The 19,159-nt window shown below is 45.2% G+C and overlaps 1 protein-coding gene across 1 annotated transcript in view; it reads right to left on the bottom strand.

The window, feature by feature from the left end:
• The window catches only part of KCNH5 (potassium voltage-gated channel subfamily H member 5), a 186,325-nt gene that overhangs the window by 66,225 nt on the left and 100,941 nt on the right, over positions 1–19,159 (bottom strand). Inside the window, exon 6 of the mRNA XM_088661197.1 lies at positions 3,195–3,394. Within this exon, the coding sequence (XP_088517323.1) occupies positions 3,195–3,394 (200 nt within the window). The remainder of the gene's footprint in view (positions 1–3,194; positions 3,395–19,159) is intronic.

Below are 19,159 nucleotides of genomic sequence, written 5' to 3'. Positions count from 1 at the left end.
AAGCTGCTGGGACAATGGGAGAGACGTTTCCAAAGGGAAATCGAAAACACTTCCAAGTTTCTCTCAGTGGGAACTTTCTTTGGGAGGGTGAACCTGTTTGCTTCTTCCAGCGCACTTGCCTCCGCCAAACGCGGATCGGACTTCCGGAAGGAGCAGTAGAATCCCGAAGAGATTGAGCTGGTTTGAAAGCAGCTATCCCAGAAATCTGGGAAGCGACCTCCTGCTGCCATCGGCGGCTTGAAGAACCGGCCCAAGGGGAGCAGGTCTAGAGAGGGACCTGTCTTGCGTCCCCTCCCCATGGCTAGAAAGGCAAACCCACTCCCAGGACCCGGGACCACATTTCCCGCTCCTGCCGGCCCCAGCAAGCAAGCCAGCCAGCCGCCGGCTCTCCTCTTGCACTCCCTTTCTCCTCTTTCTCCAAACACACAAAAACAACAACATCCCTCGGCCCGCTTGCCGCGTCTTCTTATAGCACACCGGCGGCGCTCGTCAGGCAAAGCTGAGCCTGATTGGTGGAGCCTCCGCACTGCCTCACACTCTTTTCCCCGGCCCCTCCTCTCGTGGCTGACTGCAAGTTGCGCTACTGCTCCGCCTCGGAGAGAGAGCCGCTCGTCATCACTCACCGGGCTCTCCCGTGTGCAGCAGAGAGGTCCGGGCCGGCTTCTAGAGGGGGGCAGCTGCCCCCCTGCCCCGTGGTGGGTGCGCCTATGCCTTGCCAAATGTTCACTCTTTGCATCTCACCCAGACCCCCACAGACCCCCGCAATTGGCAGCCATGCAAAGAAAACCCAGGTATCCTGTTATGCAGAGAACCTGGCGCCTGTGTGGTGCCTACACTGCTGTAGGCAGTTTACCTCTGGATACCAGTCTCTGGGAATCCGGCCGCTACTGTATTGTGACCAATGACTAAGAGCCAAGCCTGCAACACACAGCACACCTGGTATCCTCAACTGGTGTCGCAGGGATTTTGCCCTGCTATTTGCACAGGTTTAAACAGATCAGAGCTCTCTTCGGGCATCTACAAGGCTGCATCTCATTTGGCTCAGGTGGTAAGTCAAATGCAGGTCTACCCAGTCTAAACTGAAAATTCACACGCCGACTCTCTTGCCTCTGGACACACGTACAGCTAGGTGCTATTTTAAGAAGACACACTTTCTCCGTGACGTATTGGCCAGCCGTTATTTTTAAACCCTCACGTTCCCGTACGATTATCATTTTCTGTCGCCATAGGAACCTTGCTGCAAAGGTTTAAATATAGCATCTTTCCCCCCCCTTCTGCCCCCCCCCCCAGGGATATACAATTCTTCCCTACTCCTTTTCTTATTTGGTTTGTAAAGGAGGGAATTAAACTTCTCATAAGGGAAGACATTACTGCCTGCAATGTACCAGGTGAGGCTGGGGTAAAGAATGCTATATAATAATATAATGAATCCCACTGCACAGATCAAGATGAGTTTCTTGTTTGAGACATCGACTGACTGCAGATGCGGCAGAGCTTATGGCATGGCTAACCAACACAATGTTCTTCAGATGCGGGGGACTACAACTCCCACCAGCCCCAGCCAGTAGGGCCAGTGGGTCAGGAAGGGATGGGAGTCGTAGTCCATCAGCATTTGGTGGGCATTTCATTGGCTACCAATGGCCCATGGTCCCTAGACTTGCAGAAGAAAAATCCTGCTACATATTGCACTGCAGTTATCGACCTTATCCAACGGTTGAGAAAAGATAAATACGCTGATATATTTGTTTAAGCATCATGGAGTAAAAGGCAATATTTAGAAAGGCCACAGAGAATATATATCTGAAATCCAATATTTCAAAGGAGGAAGAAACAACAACTAGAAGCAGGGCTTAATATCCACCAGGAGCAAAGCAGAGGCACTAAAGGAAAAAATTTGCAAAGTAATTTGATAAAGGAAAAAGGATTCAGGATATTAAAGAGAGGTTGTTCTTTTAAAGCATCAGTATAGTGAGTTCTGAACCAAACACCGCCCAACTTCTGCTATGCAGTAACAATTTTTGCAGAAGCAGACAGTACCTGAGAAGTTCAATAAACTAAGGAATGCAATATCTTTTTCTCTCTCTTTTGCTTTAGTGCTCCGTTTATTTTCATTAAATGAATTTTGTACCCATTTGTAAAAAAAATCAGTCTGACTTTCACGTTTATTCATTAGCCCAATGGTGGGGGACCTCCAACCACTAGTGTAATTGGGCTAAGTGGAGTCCTAATAGGACCCATGACACCAGTTTTCCCCAAACCACACCCTCTTGCTTAATACCTGATGTTGTATGTGACACTTCCTGTATCACATGGGAACTCCCTAGTGCAGCCAATGGGCTCGCTCTCAGCACCGATCAGCTGGTGAACACTGAGGGAGAGTCCCTTTGAAGTGTGTTTGCTCTGCCCATCAGCTGATTGGTGCTGCGACCTGTACCAGTCAATTATGCACTAAAGCGGTTTGCATATCTTTGCTTATCTTCCATAAGTCTGCTTTTGCCAGTCAAGGAGGGAGTAGGGAAATATGAAGCCCTTTTGCATGACCAGTTGCTGGAATTTTTTTGAGAAAATCCTACTGTGATTTTACTCAACATTACCCATATACTTTTGAAGCTTACCTTCTCAGTCTTAAGAACTGGAAAGTTGATTAAAAAACGGGAGGGAGGGAGGGAGGAAGGGATCATAGAATCATAGAGTTGGAAGAGACCACAAGGGCCATCCAGTCTAACCCCCTGTCAAGCAGGAAACACCATCAAAGCATTCTTGACATATGCCTGTCAAGCCTCTGCTTAAAGACCTCCAAAGAAGGAGACTCCACCACACTAATTGGTAGCAAATTCCAGGAAGGAAGGAAGGAAGGAAGGAAGGAAGGAAGGAAGGAAGGAAGGAAGGAAGGAAGGAAGGAAGGAAGGAAGGAAGGATCCGGAACTCAGGCTGTTGCCTGCTGATCTTAATGCCAATTGCTATCATGGATGTACAGAACACAGACCATTCTACCCTTAAAAAAAACCCAAGTATGCATCATAGTAACATAATTTAATGAATAAGAATGGGATTCTGAATAGTTACACCTCTCCTTCCGCTCTGAAAATGCACATTGACTTAACTCGACCAGCCACTGGGGTTTCACACTCATACTCACACACACACACACACACACACACACACACACACACACACACACACACACATTGTACCTTCTCTGTGTCGATCCCTTTGGACATTGACCACGTGGAGACGATATAATCCATGACTCGTTCGCTAAGGCCTTTGGGGACTTGGTACAACTTTAAGAAGTCTCTCACATTGTTCAGCATCTCATGGTAGCGGTTGGTGTTGGCGTACATCTGTTGGAAAATTGTGGTGACGTTTCCGAAAATAGTTGCATAAAGGAGAGCTGGAAAAGAGCAAGAAGCAGAATTAGAAACGCTAAACGGCTGGCGTTCACATAACATGCCCAAGCCGTGCTCCTTGTTTCACTGTGTAGCAAATCTCCATTTATGCCAGTCACGCCCGCCATCTTGGCCTCCCAGAGAGCTGTGCCTCTGGAACTATGCAGGACTTTTGGAAACATGGTTGGCAGGTATGACCATGTGATTGTGATGGCCAATGTGACTATGTTCTGCCTCCATGGTCAGAGGCAAAGATGCTTCTGAATACCAGTTGCTGCAACCCAAAGTGGGGTAGAGTGCTCTGGAGCTCAAATCCTGTTTGAAGGAAGGTGTCCATCTGGCCTCTGTGAGAACAGGAGGCTGGACCAGATGAGCCATTGGTCTGATCCAGCAGCATACCTGCCAAGTCTCTTGCGGAGAAATGCGGGATCAGCAGCTGCGCGACACCGAAGTTGTGTAGACACAACTTCCGGTATCGCTTTGCCCATCTATGGGCACCAAAAATGGCTGGCGCCGGAAGTTGCGTCTACACATGTCCGGAAATGCATAGACGCAACTTCTGGTGCCAGCACCGGCCATTTTCGGTGCCCATAGATGGCCAAAGCGGCACCAGATAAATGGCCGCTGACAGGAGCCAAAATAAGGGAGATTAACAGGAGAGGAGCTGAAACGGGAGACCGCTGGGAAACGGTAAGGAAAAACGGGGGTTTCCCGGGAAATACGGGGTACTTGGCAGCTATGTCCAGCAGGGATCCTCTTATGTTCTTAGGACTGCCATCACCATGAAACCACCTGGCAAAGGGGAGGAGAGGGAAAGAGGTGTGTAGGCACCTAAATTCTAATTTTTTTACTGAGGTTGTTAGGCACGCTGGAGTTCAATTGGGCTAACTTAACATCACAGCAGCCTCCCCTCCCCAAATCACGCATGCAAACAAAGCACACTGCAACCAACCATGCCCCGGGGCCCTCTGATCTGCCTGCTGGGAGCCTGAGGGGCCCTGCCCTGCCTCTCTCCACCTGGCTTGGGGCGGGGCCTGACAGGCTCCATAAAGGACTGCTGCTGCTGCTTGACAGATAGGGCCCCTTTTTAAAATTGTATTTATTTTTTATCTATGTCATTTTAAATTGTAATTGATATTAATGTTGTATTTTTAGTTTTAGATTTCACAATTTATGTGGAAATTGTTTTCCATTTGGTTGTGTACCTTTTGATGTGTTTTATTTATTGTTTATGACTTTTGTTATGTTGGTAATTATGTAAATCTTGTCATGTTGTAAGCCGCCTTGAGCATGGGTTTAACTATGGAAAGGCGGCATACAAATAAAATGATGATGATGATGATCTCTTGCCCTCCACCAGCAAGATACTGACCCATGCGACGCTAACACAAACGCTCCGCTCATATATTACAAAAAAGAATGGAAGTTTATTGTCCGCCCCCATGCCTATTTCCTCCCTTTTGTCTCCCCAATTATCTCCCCCCCACCAACCCCATGCTACCCATACCAAAAATGTCTCAAACTGAATGTAGCTGACCTGCATGAAGGACTCTGTGATTTGAAAACAGAGACACTGAATGTACCAAACCCTACGCCAAAGGATAAATGGACATAAATCTGACATCAGGAATCACAAGACAGAGAAACCAGTAGGAGAACACTTCAGTCTCCCAGGACATTCTATACAAGATCTCAAAGTACCTGTCTTATTACAAAAGAATTTCAGAAATAGACTGGAAAGAGAAGTTGCTGAATTGCAAAATATTTTAATAAAAGCATAAAAAACAGCAACCAGATGACCTATTCCCTCTCAGAAGCGAAAGGCAACATGTATCAACGTGTAGTGAAAAAACTGGTGCTTCTCAAAGCACGTGAAAGGTTGAATCCTCTGAGCCATTACAGATACACCTGACTCCTGAGACGTATTGGGAACCACCATGCAAAGACTTTCAGTCATTTCTAAAACCTGCAGCTGTAATTCCACTGGAATTGTTGGAAGATTCAAGCAAATGTCACTGAAATGAATGGAAAATGTTTAGGGCTGAACAATATGATGGTGGAACATTATTTTCCCTCAAAGGGTGTGGGGGGGGGGGTTATGAGGGAGCATGCATATATATATGTAAACTGTGCTATTTTTGAATTAGCTTTGTTTGAAAGTGGGCACTCTGGCTGGAACATAGCGACGTGTGTTAAACTCTGTTTATTTAACATGCTGCCTGCCTGTTATAAAAGCTGCCCTATTTTTCCATCTCCCGGCGTTGATCAGATTTCTGCAGACCTGGGATGTACTGTAATTTTCAAGTCACAGCAGAAAATCCACCACAATCCTGGCCCTGAGACCTGCAGGCATCCCAATGAAATAACCAGGACTCGCTCCCAAGGGTGCAAAGGCGAAGATGCCACACAACATTTATTTGATTTGTATTTCATTTTTCGTTGAGTCCAGTTTTATAGGAACATCTAAACATCGGACTCTGTTTTATTGCAAGTCTGAATTAAGGTCCATCAACCTTGATATTGTCTTTTTTTTCTTTTTCTTTTAATTTAAAAGAAACTTTATTTCATTCTTTAAAAGATTACATAAATCATAAACTGATGAATAATCCAGAAAAATGAATAAATAAACAAATAAACAAATAAGCAAATTATAAGCAAATTATAAGCAAAATATAAGCAAAATATAAGCAAATTATGAAAATATAATCAAAGAATAAACATCTTTCAGTTGAATGACTGAAATTGAAATAGAAGAGAACACACGAACAGGGTAATCTGAGGAGCATATCAAATACTTCAAATAACCTATTCTGTGTGTTGAACATATATAAATCATATATTAATATTCATAATGATAGAAAAATAGGGGAACGAAAGGAGGAAAGGAAGGGGGTAGGAGAAGAAGAAAAAAAAAGACGAAAAAAAAGGAAAGGAAAACACAAATGGTAAAATCTAAAATACTTCCTGTTATTTTGGATACCGCTTTCCTTTGCATCATTTCTTTTGCCTCACATTACCTCAGCTGTTATTTACATATATTTTCCTATTATTTACATATATTTTCAAAATTTCCCTTTTATATCTTTCAATCTAAACAAATCACCAAATCTACGTTTATTCCTTCTTTCCTAAAAAAATCCTCAACATACTTCCATTCTTTTTTGCAAATTTGTTTGGGAGTGTTTCGAATTGCTGCCGTCATTTTTGAGAGGTTCATAAACTCCACTAATTTCTCCTGCCATTCTAGGATGGTTGGCACTCTCTCCCCTTTCCAATGTTGGGCAATGAGAAGTCTTGCTGCCGCGACTGCATAGAGAAGAATGTTTTTCCTGTCCTCTGGGATGTTCTCTGGTACCATACTTAATAAGAATAATTCTGGCTTTTTATCAAATGTTATTTTTAGCATCTTTTTTAATTTTTCATATACCAAATTCCAGAATTCCCTAACTTTTTTGCACTGCCACCAACAATGGTAATAATTTCCTGTTTTTTCTTTACATTTCCAGCATTTATTCGAACTTGCTTTATAAATCTTAGCTATTTTTTCCGGGGTCAAATGCCATCTGTACATTAATTTTAACATATTTTCTTTTATTCTTGCACATGCCGTGAAGCTCCATCCCTCTTTCCATAATTTCTCCCATTGGTTGCTATGTATGGGTCTCCCGATATCTTGAGCCCATTTGATCATAGTTGCTTTTACTACCTCATCTTTCATCTCCCATTCCAATAAGTAATTGTATAGTTTTGCCAATGGTTTTTCATTATTTTCTATCAGAATCTCTTGTAATTTAGATTTCCCATCTTTGAACCCAATCTTTCTATGCTTTTGGAATAGACTTTGTATTTGGCAGTAGTGCATCCAGCTTGTACAGTGTTCCTTCATTTGTTCATATGCTTTTAATTTTAATTGCCCATTCTCTTTTATTAACAGATCTTGGTAGGTTGCCCATTTTCCTTCTTTATTTCTACTAAATAGTGTTGTCATCTCTGAGGGAGAAACCCACCAGGGCGTTTTAGATTCTAATATGTCTCTATGCTCCCTCCATATTTTTAATATTTTTATTTGATTTGTATTTCATTTTTTGTTTTTTGTTGAGTCCAGTTTTATAGGAACATCTAAACATCGGACTCTGTTTTATTGCAAGTCTGCATTAAGGTCCATCAACCTTGATATTGTCTACTCTGACTGGCAGCAGCTCTTTGGGGGCTGCAAGCAAGGGGATATTCCCAGTCTTACCTGGATAAGCCTGGGATTGAACCTGGGACCTTCTGTATGCAGAGCAGATGCTGTGGCTCTGAGCCACATCCCTTCCCCCATGCCCCCAAGTTCTTTTCACCCAAATTTATCAGCATCCACAGCTGTAGCAGCTGCAACAACACTGGGAAGGAGCCTTGGTGGAGCAGCACAAGTGGCTATGGGCTCTTCTGATCCCTGAGGCCATCGTTGGCAGATTCCTGATGCCAGCCATTCCTCAAGGAAGCCTGTAAGGAGAACATGAAAACCAAGAGCCCTTCCCTTTACCGTGTCAATGGAGTTTCAATTCAGATACAGCCATACCTTGGATCCCGAATGCCTTGCGACTCGAACATTTTGGCTCCCGAATGCCGCAAACCCAGAAGTGAGTGTTTCGGTTTGTGGACGTTTTTTTGGAAGCCAAACATATTGATGCGGCTTCTGCGACTTCCGATTGAGCGCAGGAAGCCAATCGGAAGCTGCGCTGAAGGGATAGCCTCTTGACAAGTGTGGCAGGTCCCTTGACCATTGACCAAAGGGAATCCATTTTTATGTATTCAAAAATCTTCCTGTCTCTGATAGAAAGTAAACCAGACAGCACTTTGCACACAGGCAAGAATCTCTGTTTGTACCTTTCTCTGTAACCACAAAGCTTCAAGAGGAAGCTAGCTTATGTTCTGTTCCATCTGACTACAGAGGATGTAGCCCACCACAAAACCACAAGTTCTAAGTAGGGCGCAACCACAACTGTGCCTGCAAAATTCCAGGAATATAGACACGGGTATGAAAGGTCCCAGGTCCATAACACCACCTAGTGGAGTTATACAAACAGCTTTGTAACTAATAGGCAGACATTCTGATTGGTTAATTTATTCTCTATATAAGCACTCTGCGCATGTACAGGGGGTGTGCAGGATGAGAAAACTGTTATTCTCATGGCATCATTTATTGCATTTGTCTGACAAATCTAATAAATATGTTTATGATATAGAAACTGCCTGAATTGTTTTCGTCTGGTAAATCTGGGGAGCTAATCATCCATATTACAGCACCTTGGTTTTCGAATGTTTTTGGAAGTCGAACGGACTTCCAGAATGGATTCTGTTCGAGAACCAAGGTACGACTGTACCATGGCTAATAACCCTGGTCCCATTATGCAGGTGGCTATGCAGTCTCGCCGGTTGCGACGCTCGCTGAAGTCATCACTTGGCCAGAGCTGAGGTCTGGCAGCATGAATTGGGCTTCATTAGGGAGCAGCATGGAATGTCTGTGGGTTCTTTAAATTGCAGACAAACCAACAATCCATGTTTTGCTGAACAGGAACATGATACCGGTAAGAGCTTTTCACAGAGTTTTCCTGTAAACTTGCTAGAGTCAACCCCACAGAAATGTGACAACATCTGCTACATTTTTAGCTAGACTTAAGTACAGTGGTACCTCGGTTTACGAACTTCCAGAACAAAGTCCGTTCTTAAACCAAAACTGTTCTTAAACCGAGGCGCGCTTTCCCTAATGAGGCCTCCCGCCGCCAGTGCCCTTCCACCATTCGGATTCCGTTCTTAGTTTTTAAATAAGTTTTATTGGATTTTACACAAAAAAAGAGAAAACGAGGGGGGGGGGAAGCGAAAAAAGTAAAAAAAGACAAAAACTTTAAGAAAAAGCAAATACAGAGATCTAGAACAATATCATCACGTCTTATTTCTTCATTGTTCTTCACTTATCTCCCTTACGATTCTTTTATAGTTAACTCATAGCATTTCTAGAATCTTAACTAAACATCATAAAGATACATCTTAACTCTCTTATTTATATATAATTCTTAATCAGTTTATATAAAAGGGTGAAGAAAAAATGAAAAGAAAAAACCCATAAAAATAATAAAAAGACATAATTATATTTTTCAATTTCAAATCTAAACATTTCGGACTTCCTCATTCCCCTTCCTTGAGTTCTTTATAATTCACTAATTATTGCAGTTTCCAACTTTAAAATTACATTCTTTCTTCTAGATTATAACTTCTTTTTAACCATTAACCCTTCATGCTTCTCTTTACCTTAATTACCCAATATTCTCTACCCCTTTACCCAAAAATATCCAGACTAATTTTCAAAAACTTTTACCCCCCTTTTTATTCCCACTCTCAAAACTAAATCTACCCCCTTTCCTTGGAATCGGTGTCTCCAGAGATTTCAGCCAGCTCCTTCATACTTTCCGAGTTCAAACCCTGTTTTACCAACCAATAAAAATCAGCATAATTTAAGCCTGCCTGATATCAGTTACTCTTCAGCAAGTATTCTGAGTGACTGGATGTTAGTTTTACCTTTTGCAAGACTGCTTGGGTGATTATTGTTTTAAGGGGAGAAAGGAGGGATATCCAAGGGAAATCCAGTCTGCCTTAAAGCATCCTGGATTACGTGAAGGTTAAAACTAGCCTATCTAAGCTTCCCTTTAAGCCGCAAAGGGACAGCACTCTGCTGAACTCACGGATGTGAGGAAGGATAATGCCTAATAAACGTATCCTTTCCTAGCATCTATTCACATCCCAACAATATCAAGGAAAGGAAAATTCTACTCTTGATTTTGCTCTCGGCACGGAACAGTCTGGAAGGATGCTTCCAGCGCCACAAAGCTGTGTTCGTGTGCATCCCCCTGGCTACACCTGCTGCCGTCAGCTCTTTCGTTCTGTTGGGCAGGGACCCAACAATAAAACCCCGTGGAGGCGGTTTTGTCAATTACCAAACAAAGCAGGCAGAGCATCCCTGGCTATTTAAAAAGAAAATACTGTAACTGATTCATTGCTGTTTCAGCATTTCCTAGAAGTTCTAAATGGGCCTTTCAGGAAGGAAAAGAAGAACAACATGTGCAGGAAACTATGTTTCCTCTGTAGTTTAGGGGTGGGGTGGGGAGAGAACTGTGGTCCTCTTGAAGCAGGGATGGGGAACCTGCGCCCTCCAGATATTGGACTACAACTCCCATCACCCCTGGCCTTTGACCATCCTGCCTATTATCCTTCTAAGACTGTGGTTTCCTAAAGTGGGCGATAACAGTCCTGGGGAGCTCTAAGGGGCAAGTGGGCAGCAGGGGGTGCCGGAGGTGTAAGTGACTATCAGACTTTAATTGAACTAAATATTTTAATTGAACTAAACAGTTTAATTTGGATTTTGAACAGATCTGCAATTAATTGCAACTGTTTTGAATGTTGTTATCTTCCATACATCACTACTGGGAAAACCATAGCTTTAAGGTCCGTATAGTTAAAGCTATGGTTTTCCCAGTAGTGATGTATGGAAGTGAGAGCTGGACCATAAAGAAGGCTGATTGCCAAAGAATTGATGCTTTTGAATTATGGTGCTGGAGGAGACTCTTGAGAGTCCCATGGACTGCTAGAAGATCAAACCTATCCATTCTTAAGGAAATCAGCCCTGAGTGCTCACTAGAAGGACAGATCCTGAAACTGAGGCTCCAATACTTTGGCCACCTCATGAGAAGAGAAGAATCCTTGGAAAAGACCTTGATGTTGGGAAAGATTGAGGGCACTAGGAGAAGGGGATGACAGAGGACGAGATGGTTGGACAGTGTTCTCGAAGCTATGAACATGAGTTTGACCAAACTGCGGGAGGCAGTGCAAGACAGGAGTGCCTGGCGTGCTCTGGTCCATGGGGTCACGAAGAGTCGGACACGACTAAGCGACTAAACAACAACAACATCTTCCATTGTCTCTTGAGATGGACAGATCCCAACAACAACGACACTGTCTTGTGGGTCATGCAAACAGCTGTTCTTGATCATTGTTTTTTATAGGGCAGGGCAGGGGGAACTGGGGGTCAGTTTATGGCCCCAAAACGTTTGGGAACCACTGGTCTAAGGGGTAATTTCCCTCTCCCTCAGAGTGACACTGCAATTTCCCAAGGCCCACCTTTTCCATGGCATCAGGGGAGTGCCAGTCTGGGAGCAGGACACACAGCTATCATCTCCCCAGAGGTTTCCTTCACCAAGTTCTTTGCCTTCCTCCGTTTCTCCTGGTCAGCCACTTTAGCCTCAAGGGAACAAGCCTATCACCTAAGAGCCAGGATCTCACCACACTGAAGACACACCACGACTTCTGTCCAGCAGGAAGACAGCCATACATGCGGCAATGTGCAATGCAATGGGAAGACTCCCCTTCCCTTGTTGCATGAGCTTTTGGAAACTCATCAATGATTCCTTCTCCTTACAGAGCTCTGGACAAACTTCCCCAAGCACAGAATGCTTCCAAGATGAAGACAGCTTGCAGAGAGAAATTACCTAGGGCCTTACAGTGGGTAACAAATAAATAAATACTAGAGTGATCTGTCACATGTGCAACTGTCTGCTCATTCAATAAGGCTTCTTCTCTCCCAACCTCCCTGTAGACCCCTGAGCCCTCCCAACTGTCAGGGGGAGCCCATCCCATTCCACTGTTTGAGGCCAATCCAAATAACGTTTTTGTACCAGCCACTGGCCATGACCAAATCTGAATCAAAAATAAACTCAAGCAAAAGGGATGTAGCGCCACAAGTATTGGTCTCTATCTTAGAGTGCTAAGAAGAGGAAGGCACGCTTTGGCAAACTCACCGTGATCAAGTCCCACCCAGAAACCAATGTCCCCACTGTGGAAGGACGTGCGGATCCAGAATTGGATCCAGAATCCACAGACACTTATGGACTCACTGCTAAGACCTTGTTCATGGAAGACAATCTTACTCGGCTACGAGTGGAAGAAGAAGAAGAAGAAGAAGAAGAAGAAGAAGAAGAAGAAGAAGAAGAAGAAGAAGAAGAAGAAGAAGAAGAAGAAGAAGAAGATCTCTATTTAGATCTCTGTTTCTCCCTTTCTGATCATTTTGGCTGGCAAAACAAAAACGGTGATTTTATGATAACGTTACCAGATGCCCCCGTTTCCCAGGGACAGTCCCCGGATTTACAAATCAGTCCCCTCACAAAATCCACTGAAGTTGAAAAGTGTCCCTGGATTCATTGAAAAAAATCTGGTAATCTTACTTTATGAGTCACTGAAGCATTTACATCGCTAAGACCTTCTCTGCTGGGGAGAGACATCTTTCCTGTATAGATGGTAAGGTCAGAAATCACCTCCTGGGTCCAATGTATAGTGAGCAATATAGTGAATAGTACAAGATGCCTTCCACCTGCGGCTGCCCACATATACGGAGGCTGTCTTCATACGGTACCCTGTTATATCATCCCTCTAGGATGGCGGAGGGCATAGCTTGAAAATGCAGCTTGGTAAAAATGAATCTAAGTTAGGCTGACCAGAGATTCAACAGGTAACTGGCTCTAAAATGGACTGTTTTTAGAAGGGGGAACCAAGGAACTTTCTGAGGCAAAATGGGAATGTGCCCCCTTGACCCCCACCCCATCCCACCTCTGCCGCCCCACTGCTGAAGCATCTTCTGGCCAGATCTCATGGAACTCTTGCGAGATCTCACAAGAGCTCATTGGCAGACGCTGTTTCTCCTCGCTTCTCTGGCAGTCCCGCCCCGTGGGATTTCACCACCCGAGGCAGCTGCCTCATTTTGCCTCATGGGTGAGGCGGCCCTGCCATCTGTGCTTTGAAGGGTAGAGCAGCCTTCTGGAGAAGAATTGGGGTGTCCCCAGGGGGGAGAGGAAGGGGAGGTTCTGTGGCACAAGCAGACATCAGCTCTGCTGGGGGGTGGGCACAAGTGGATCTCACCCATAATGCAATTAGACTCATTAGGAACCCCCCCCCCCAGTTTGTGGAAGTTGTGAGAAATCACTTTGTTTTCTCCAACGTGCCGCCTTACCCCAAATTAATCAGGAAATTGCCATTAGGTGGTTATTGTCGCTTTCTCCTAAGATGCGTGCTGCTGCATTGCATTCGCCAACTCTTCTGAATAAAATAATGAGCTGAGTCTTTCTGAGGTTGAAAGTATGCATGGAATACTTAGCAGAGTTAAGCTAAATAGCTTTCAATAGCAAGCATATCATCATAACACTCAAAGAACTCCCCGACTTTACGCTCTGGAAACTCCACAATTTATGCTCCAAATTGCCTCTATTAAAAATAAGCAAAATAGCACCAGGTTAATAATATCCTCTAATGGGCAAAGTGTTTCGACGGAGGTGTTTTTTAATGGAGATTTATACATAAGAACTAAATGCTCTCAACGGTGCTTCCTAGCAGCGCTAAAAACTGGGATTGGCCCAAGACACACACACCTAACCAAACAGAAAAGAGGAAAAGAATAGAGCATTGACTTCCTATAGTTTTCCAAGCAGAATTGAAGATCTTTCTTAATATTGGCACATAGTGTCCTAAATGGGAAGCATATTGCAACGTTTACAATGCATTAGCATGCAGTGCTTCCTGGATTCCTATTAAGGGAGGTGAGAGCAATTTAAGGTGAAACAGCAGATGGAACTGAAGCTCAGAATCTCTCCAGGAGATGTTCCTCAGATGAAAATAGGGACATTTCTCATTCCCCCCACCCAGGTGACCCACCTTGGTCCTCCATTTTTGTGCCCCCAAGCATTTCCCATCAAGGATCTGAAAACCTTATGAGGAACCAAGCCTTATGAGGAACGGTTGAAGGAGCTGGGTATGTTTAACCTGGAAAAGAGACCGAGAGGAGATATGATGGCCATATCAACACCAAGTGTTGGTGCTGACCTTTAAAGCCCTAAACATCCCCAGTCCTGTATACCTGAAGGAGCGTCTACACCCCCATCGTTCAGCCCGGACACTGAGGTCCAGCTCCGAGGGCCTTCTGGCGGTTTCCTCCCTGTGAGAAGTGAGGTTACAGGGAACCTGGCAGAGGGCCTTCTCGGTGGTGGTGTCCACCCTGTGGAACGCCCTCCCAGAAGATGTCAAGGCAATAAGCAACTATCTTACTTTTAAAAGGCATCTGAAGGAAGCCCTGTTTAGGGAAGTTTTTAATGTTTAATGTTGTGTTGTGTTTTTAATATTCTGTTGGAAGCCGCCCAGAGTGGCCGAGGGAACCCAGCCAGATGGGCGGCGTATAAATAAATAAATAATCTTCGAATATTTGAAGGGCTGTCAACTGGAAGAGGAAACAAGCTGGTTTTCCCCTGCTTTGGAGTTGAACCAATGGCTTAAAGTTACAAGAAAGGAGATTCCAACTAAACACCAAGAAAATTTTCTGACAGTAAGAGTTTTTTTGACAGTGGAATGGTCTTCCTCACCAGGTGGTGGACTTTCCTTTAAACAGAGGTTAGATGACCATCTGTCATGGATGCATTAGCTGAGATTTCTGCATTGCGGGGGGTTGGACTGGATGACTCTTGGGGTCCATTCCAACTCAACAATTCTATGATTCTATAGTGATTCCAGACCTGGTTGGATGTTGTGCTGCTGTAGCTAATTGATATCTTTAACAAGCTTTCGTTTTTAAAGGAGACCTCAGGGCCATCTCTAAGGCCCGGGCTGGGTGGCACAAGGCGCCAGGGTGCCTGGCCACCAGGGGCGCGGAAGGGGCGCCGAACGGTGTCTGGGAGCAGCGTGTGGCCATTGAGCTTTCTCTCCTCTTCTTGCCCATGAAGCAGAATCAGCGAGACTCCTGCCTAGAGTGGCACCATGCGCCTGCTGCCACTCTAGGCAGGAGTCTCCCTGATTCTGCTTATAGTGCACCTCTTGGTGGGCCACCCCTCAGGCACCGGCGCCGCACTGCCACAAGTGTAGTACTTTACATTTCTCCCTGTTAAAATTCATCTTGTTTGCTTTGGCCCAGTTGTCTAATCTGTTAAGGTCATTTTGAATTGTGATCCTGTCCTCTGGGGTATTAGCCACCCCTCCCAATTTGGTGTCATCTGCAAACTTGCTCAGGATGCCTTCAAGCCCATCATCCAAGTCATTGATAAAGATGTTGAATAAGACTGGGCCCAAGACAGAACCCTGTTCCTCCCCACTAGTCACTTCTCTATGGTGAGCGAAATAGCATTATCAGTGAAAACAGTTTGTTCAATGTTTGCCTTTTTATGGAGTTTACTTTATGATGAACATTAACCACTTTAAAACTGTGCTGTTTACTTTCCCTGTAAACTTTATTGTTATTAACTTGAACAGAAATTAATCATACACAACACACACACAAAGAAAAATAAATACATGTTTAAAAACACCAGAGGGGGAGGAGCAGACATGCCTCTCTCCTTCCCTCCTGATCATATATTTAAACTCTTCTCCCTCCCCCTTTAACCACGTGAATTTGCAAGCCCCCCCCCCATTTTTGGGAGGGGGCAGAGCCAGGTCTGAGATCCCCCCCCAAAGCACCAAATTAGGACCAAAATCAGATTGCGTTTGTGTGCATTATTTTCAATAGCAGATGGTGCAGGCAGGCTTTCTGTGTGAGCAGGATCAAAAACAGGCATCCCCAAACTTCGGCCCTCCAGATGTTTTGGACTACAATTCCCATCATCCCTGACCACTGGTCCTGTTAGCTAGGGATCATGGGAGTTGTAGGCCAAAACATCTGGAGGGCCGCAGTTTGGGGATGCCTGGTCAAAAACAAAGGATTTGGTTAGAGGGCTAATCCCAAATGGGGAGCTACCAGAAGGCAGAATATGGTTTGGTTGGTGCAGGAGATGAAGTGCCCCATGGTTTGCAGATCCTTTTATGAACCTTTCCCAGCTCCACAACATGCTTTCCTAAGGTGTGGTCAAGCAGAATAGTACACAGTGAGGTCCAGAGACAGGCAGCACAAGGACAGGCCTTTTGCGTGGACAGGCGGAGTCCCCCCCCCTCAAAAAAACCCCAAGCGACCCCTGAGCGGAATAATGACTCAGACAACGTGTTATGGGATTAAAATTGGCCACAACTTTATTAAGATTCAAGTGTAGGAAGACCTTGGCCCTGAATGCATTGGGCGCTATCCTTCCCCAGTCCCCAGCCGGGGGATCTGGGGGACTTCAGGGTTATCCAGACTGTATGGGGGTTGGTTGGGCTGGCTCTGGAGAACATATGTTCAAGCAGAGAGAGCCCGCCCCTGTTTGCCGCTGCTGGAGGGGGAAAGCAATGGCAACCATTCGGTGTATGGTTAATGCTTGCCCCCAAGACCCCTTTAACCGGGGGAACCCTGATCTTGATGCCGTAAAGGGGGTGAGGTCACCGCCTCACACCCACCCATTTAGGAAGATAGCCAAAAGGATTCCGCCCAAGGCCTGAAACTGCCAAAGTTGTGACGTATTGCTACGGGAAAGGCAAAACCTGCCAATGCAGGAAAATTCAACAGCGACCCAGTACCTGACGTAGCAGCGCCTGTGTACCTGTGGGAAAAGGGGTTAACCTGCAAAGAAAACTTCACTTAGGGTGTGGAGGGTGGGAGAAGCTCTGGAGCCAACTGCTGCTTGCAGGTAAGATTCAGATTCTATTGTGAGTGCTGGAAAGTCCCACCCCCTTACCTGGCCTGTCCCCTGGCAACACCTCCCCAGGTGGGATTGGACGATTGGCTGGGGTAGGCGGAGACCCCAGGTATCCAGCCTGGAGAGGTAGTGGCCAGATCAGAACTACCAGGTAGCTGCTGTGTGGTCCAGGCGGCTGCACGCAACCACGCAAAAATTGCGCCCCCCCTGTTTAATGTGGGGAGCGGTAATTCTGCAGTGGCTCCCCATTTGTGGAATGCTCTCTCCAATGAGGCTCACCTGGCACTTTCATTACATATATTTAGGACTCTTATCCGCAAGAGGATGGTCACCTATAAAATAGGACACTCAGCCCCTTAAAACTGCAACAGTGCACACATCGGTGTAGGCTACTCAGGTATCCCAGCTCTGCTGCTGGTGGTTGTTTCATAAATGTGCATGCAACCAGAATAAAAAGAAAGGAAAGAATAATAGAATCTTAGAGCTGGAAGGGAACCAAGGGGTCATCTAGTCCAACCCCCTGCAATGCAGGAATGTCACTGGTGGAAGAACTCCCCAACAGTCAATTAAATGATGCAAAATTTCATGGAACGTCGGCTTTCAGTGGAGAACCACAATTTTTGGTCCTTGTTGATCCCCCTAAGCTTTCGGCGATCAACTCACAGTGGAGCTGAGCAGACATCACTTGAACATTTTAGCTCTTGCCTCATTCAGGCTCGTTTGCTGTAATTTCAGATCGGCCTGCTAGATTTTTCATACGGAGCATGAAGAGTCTCCATTACACGCCTCCCCCTCCTTATCCAATTTGTATATAACACATGGTGTGATGCAGGCAGCATCACAATCACCATAGCCATGACTCAAACAACCCTACGCTTCGTTGTCAGTCTTCTCCCCCAGATGCTGACCTCACTGCCATCATATCTCCATAATTATTTCCTTTGCCCGAAGGCTTCCTCGATATTAGATTAGCCTTAAAAGGCTTGCGAAGGGTATAATGAACCGATCTGAAACACCTCGGCCTTGATTCCTCTCTCCCTGTTCAAAGCAAGGAGGGGAGGGGCATGTAACCCAGTTTGAAATCTCACATATGCAGCCCCAACCACATGGGGCTCCTGCACATGCACTCATGTGGTGTAGATATAGATGCCGATGTTCTTTATGTGCCACCAAGCGTGCTGGCGAATGCTGTCTCATTTCGCTTGAACAACAGGGACTAACCAAGTTCTGGGCCAAGACTGCCAGGACAAGTTCAAGGTGCTATTGTTAGTATATAAATGTCAGGGACCGTGGTGAGGAGGGCTGCACAGAGGAGGAACTGTGGGAGCCACCCCCTCCCCCTGCTCCTGCTCCTGAATCTTCCCAGGAGCAGGAGGACAGTATAGATTTGGAACAGTGGTTTGCAGAGGGGCATAGTTCAGAAGGCAGAAGCTGGGAAATGCTGGATGGGGAAAGGCTAGCAGAAGAAACACTGGAGGGAAATTAACAGATTCACAGTCTCTAGACAGCATTCACCCCACTTCTTCAAGGACACGGAGAGCTCAGAAAGTGTTAGAACAGAAAACGCAGAGGGTACAAGCTCAGGTTACAAGATGTAGGTGTGACGTAGATTAATAGGGACGGGCGGGGAAGTAACCCTTAATTGGAAACACCACCATGTGTTATTTGTTCTCTCACTGTGATTATTAAAGATTCTAACCGGTAAGACACTTCTTTCATTTGATCTTCTGTTTACTGCCACAGGGGAGGAAGCTAATTCCCCGAAGCCTGACAACAAAGCCCTTAACAGCTTGGGATCATTTACTCATGAGATGGCCTTACCCCAATATGCCCCCTTGACCTCTTTGATCTGTTCCAAGTGCCACACAATACTTTCCCCACATTTGTAAGAAATCCATCTTTCACTGTGGATGGGCCTATACTTTGGCTATCAACATCAGGCAGGGGCCTTATGTTGATCAGATTAGTCTGACATCACCTATTTTTCAGAACTTTTTTGGGTAGGACTCGAACCAATGGCTTCAAGTTACAAGAAAGGAGATTGCAACTCAACATCAGGAAGAACTTTCTGGCAGTAAGAGGGGTTCAACAGCCTCCCCCTTGGGAGGTGCTGGTCTCTCCTTCCTTGGAGGTTTTTGAGCAGAGTTTTGATGCAGGGGG

Source organism: Zootoca vivipara, chromosome 1 (assembly GCF_965207765.1).
Source record: "Zootoca vivipara chromosome 1, rZooViv2.hap1.1, whole genome shotgun sequence".
NCBI classification, from domain to species: Eukaryota; Metazoa; Chordata; class Lepidosauria; order Squamata; family Lacertidae; genus Zootoca; species Zootoca vivipara.
This window is presented reverse-complemented; position numbering and strand designations above follow the sequence as displayed.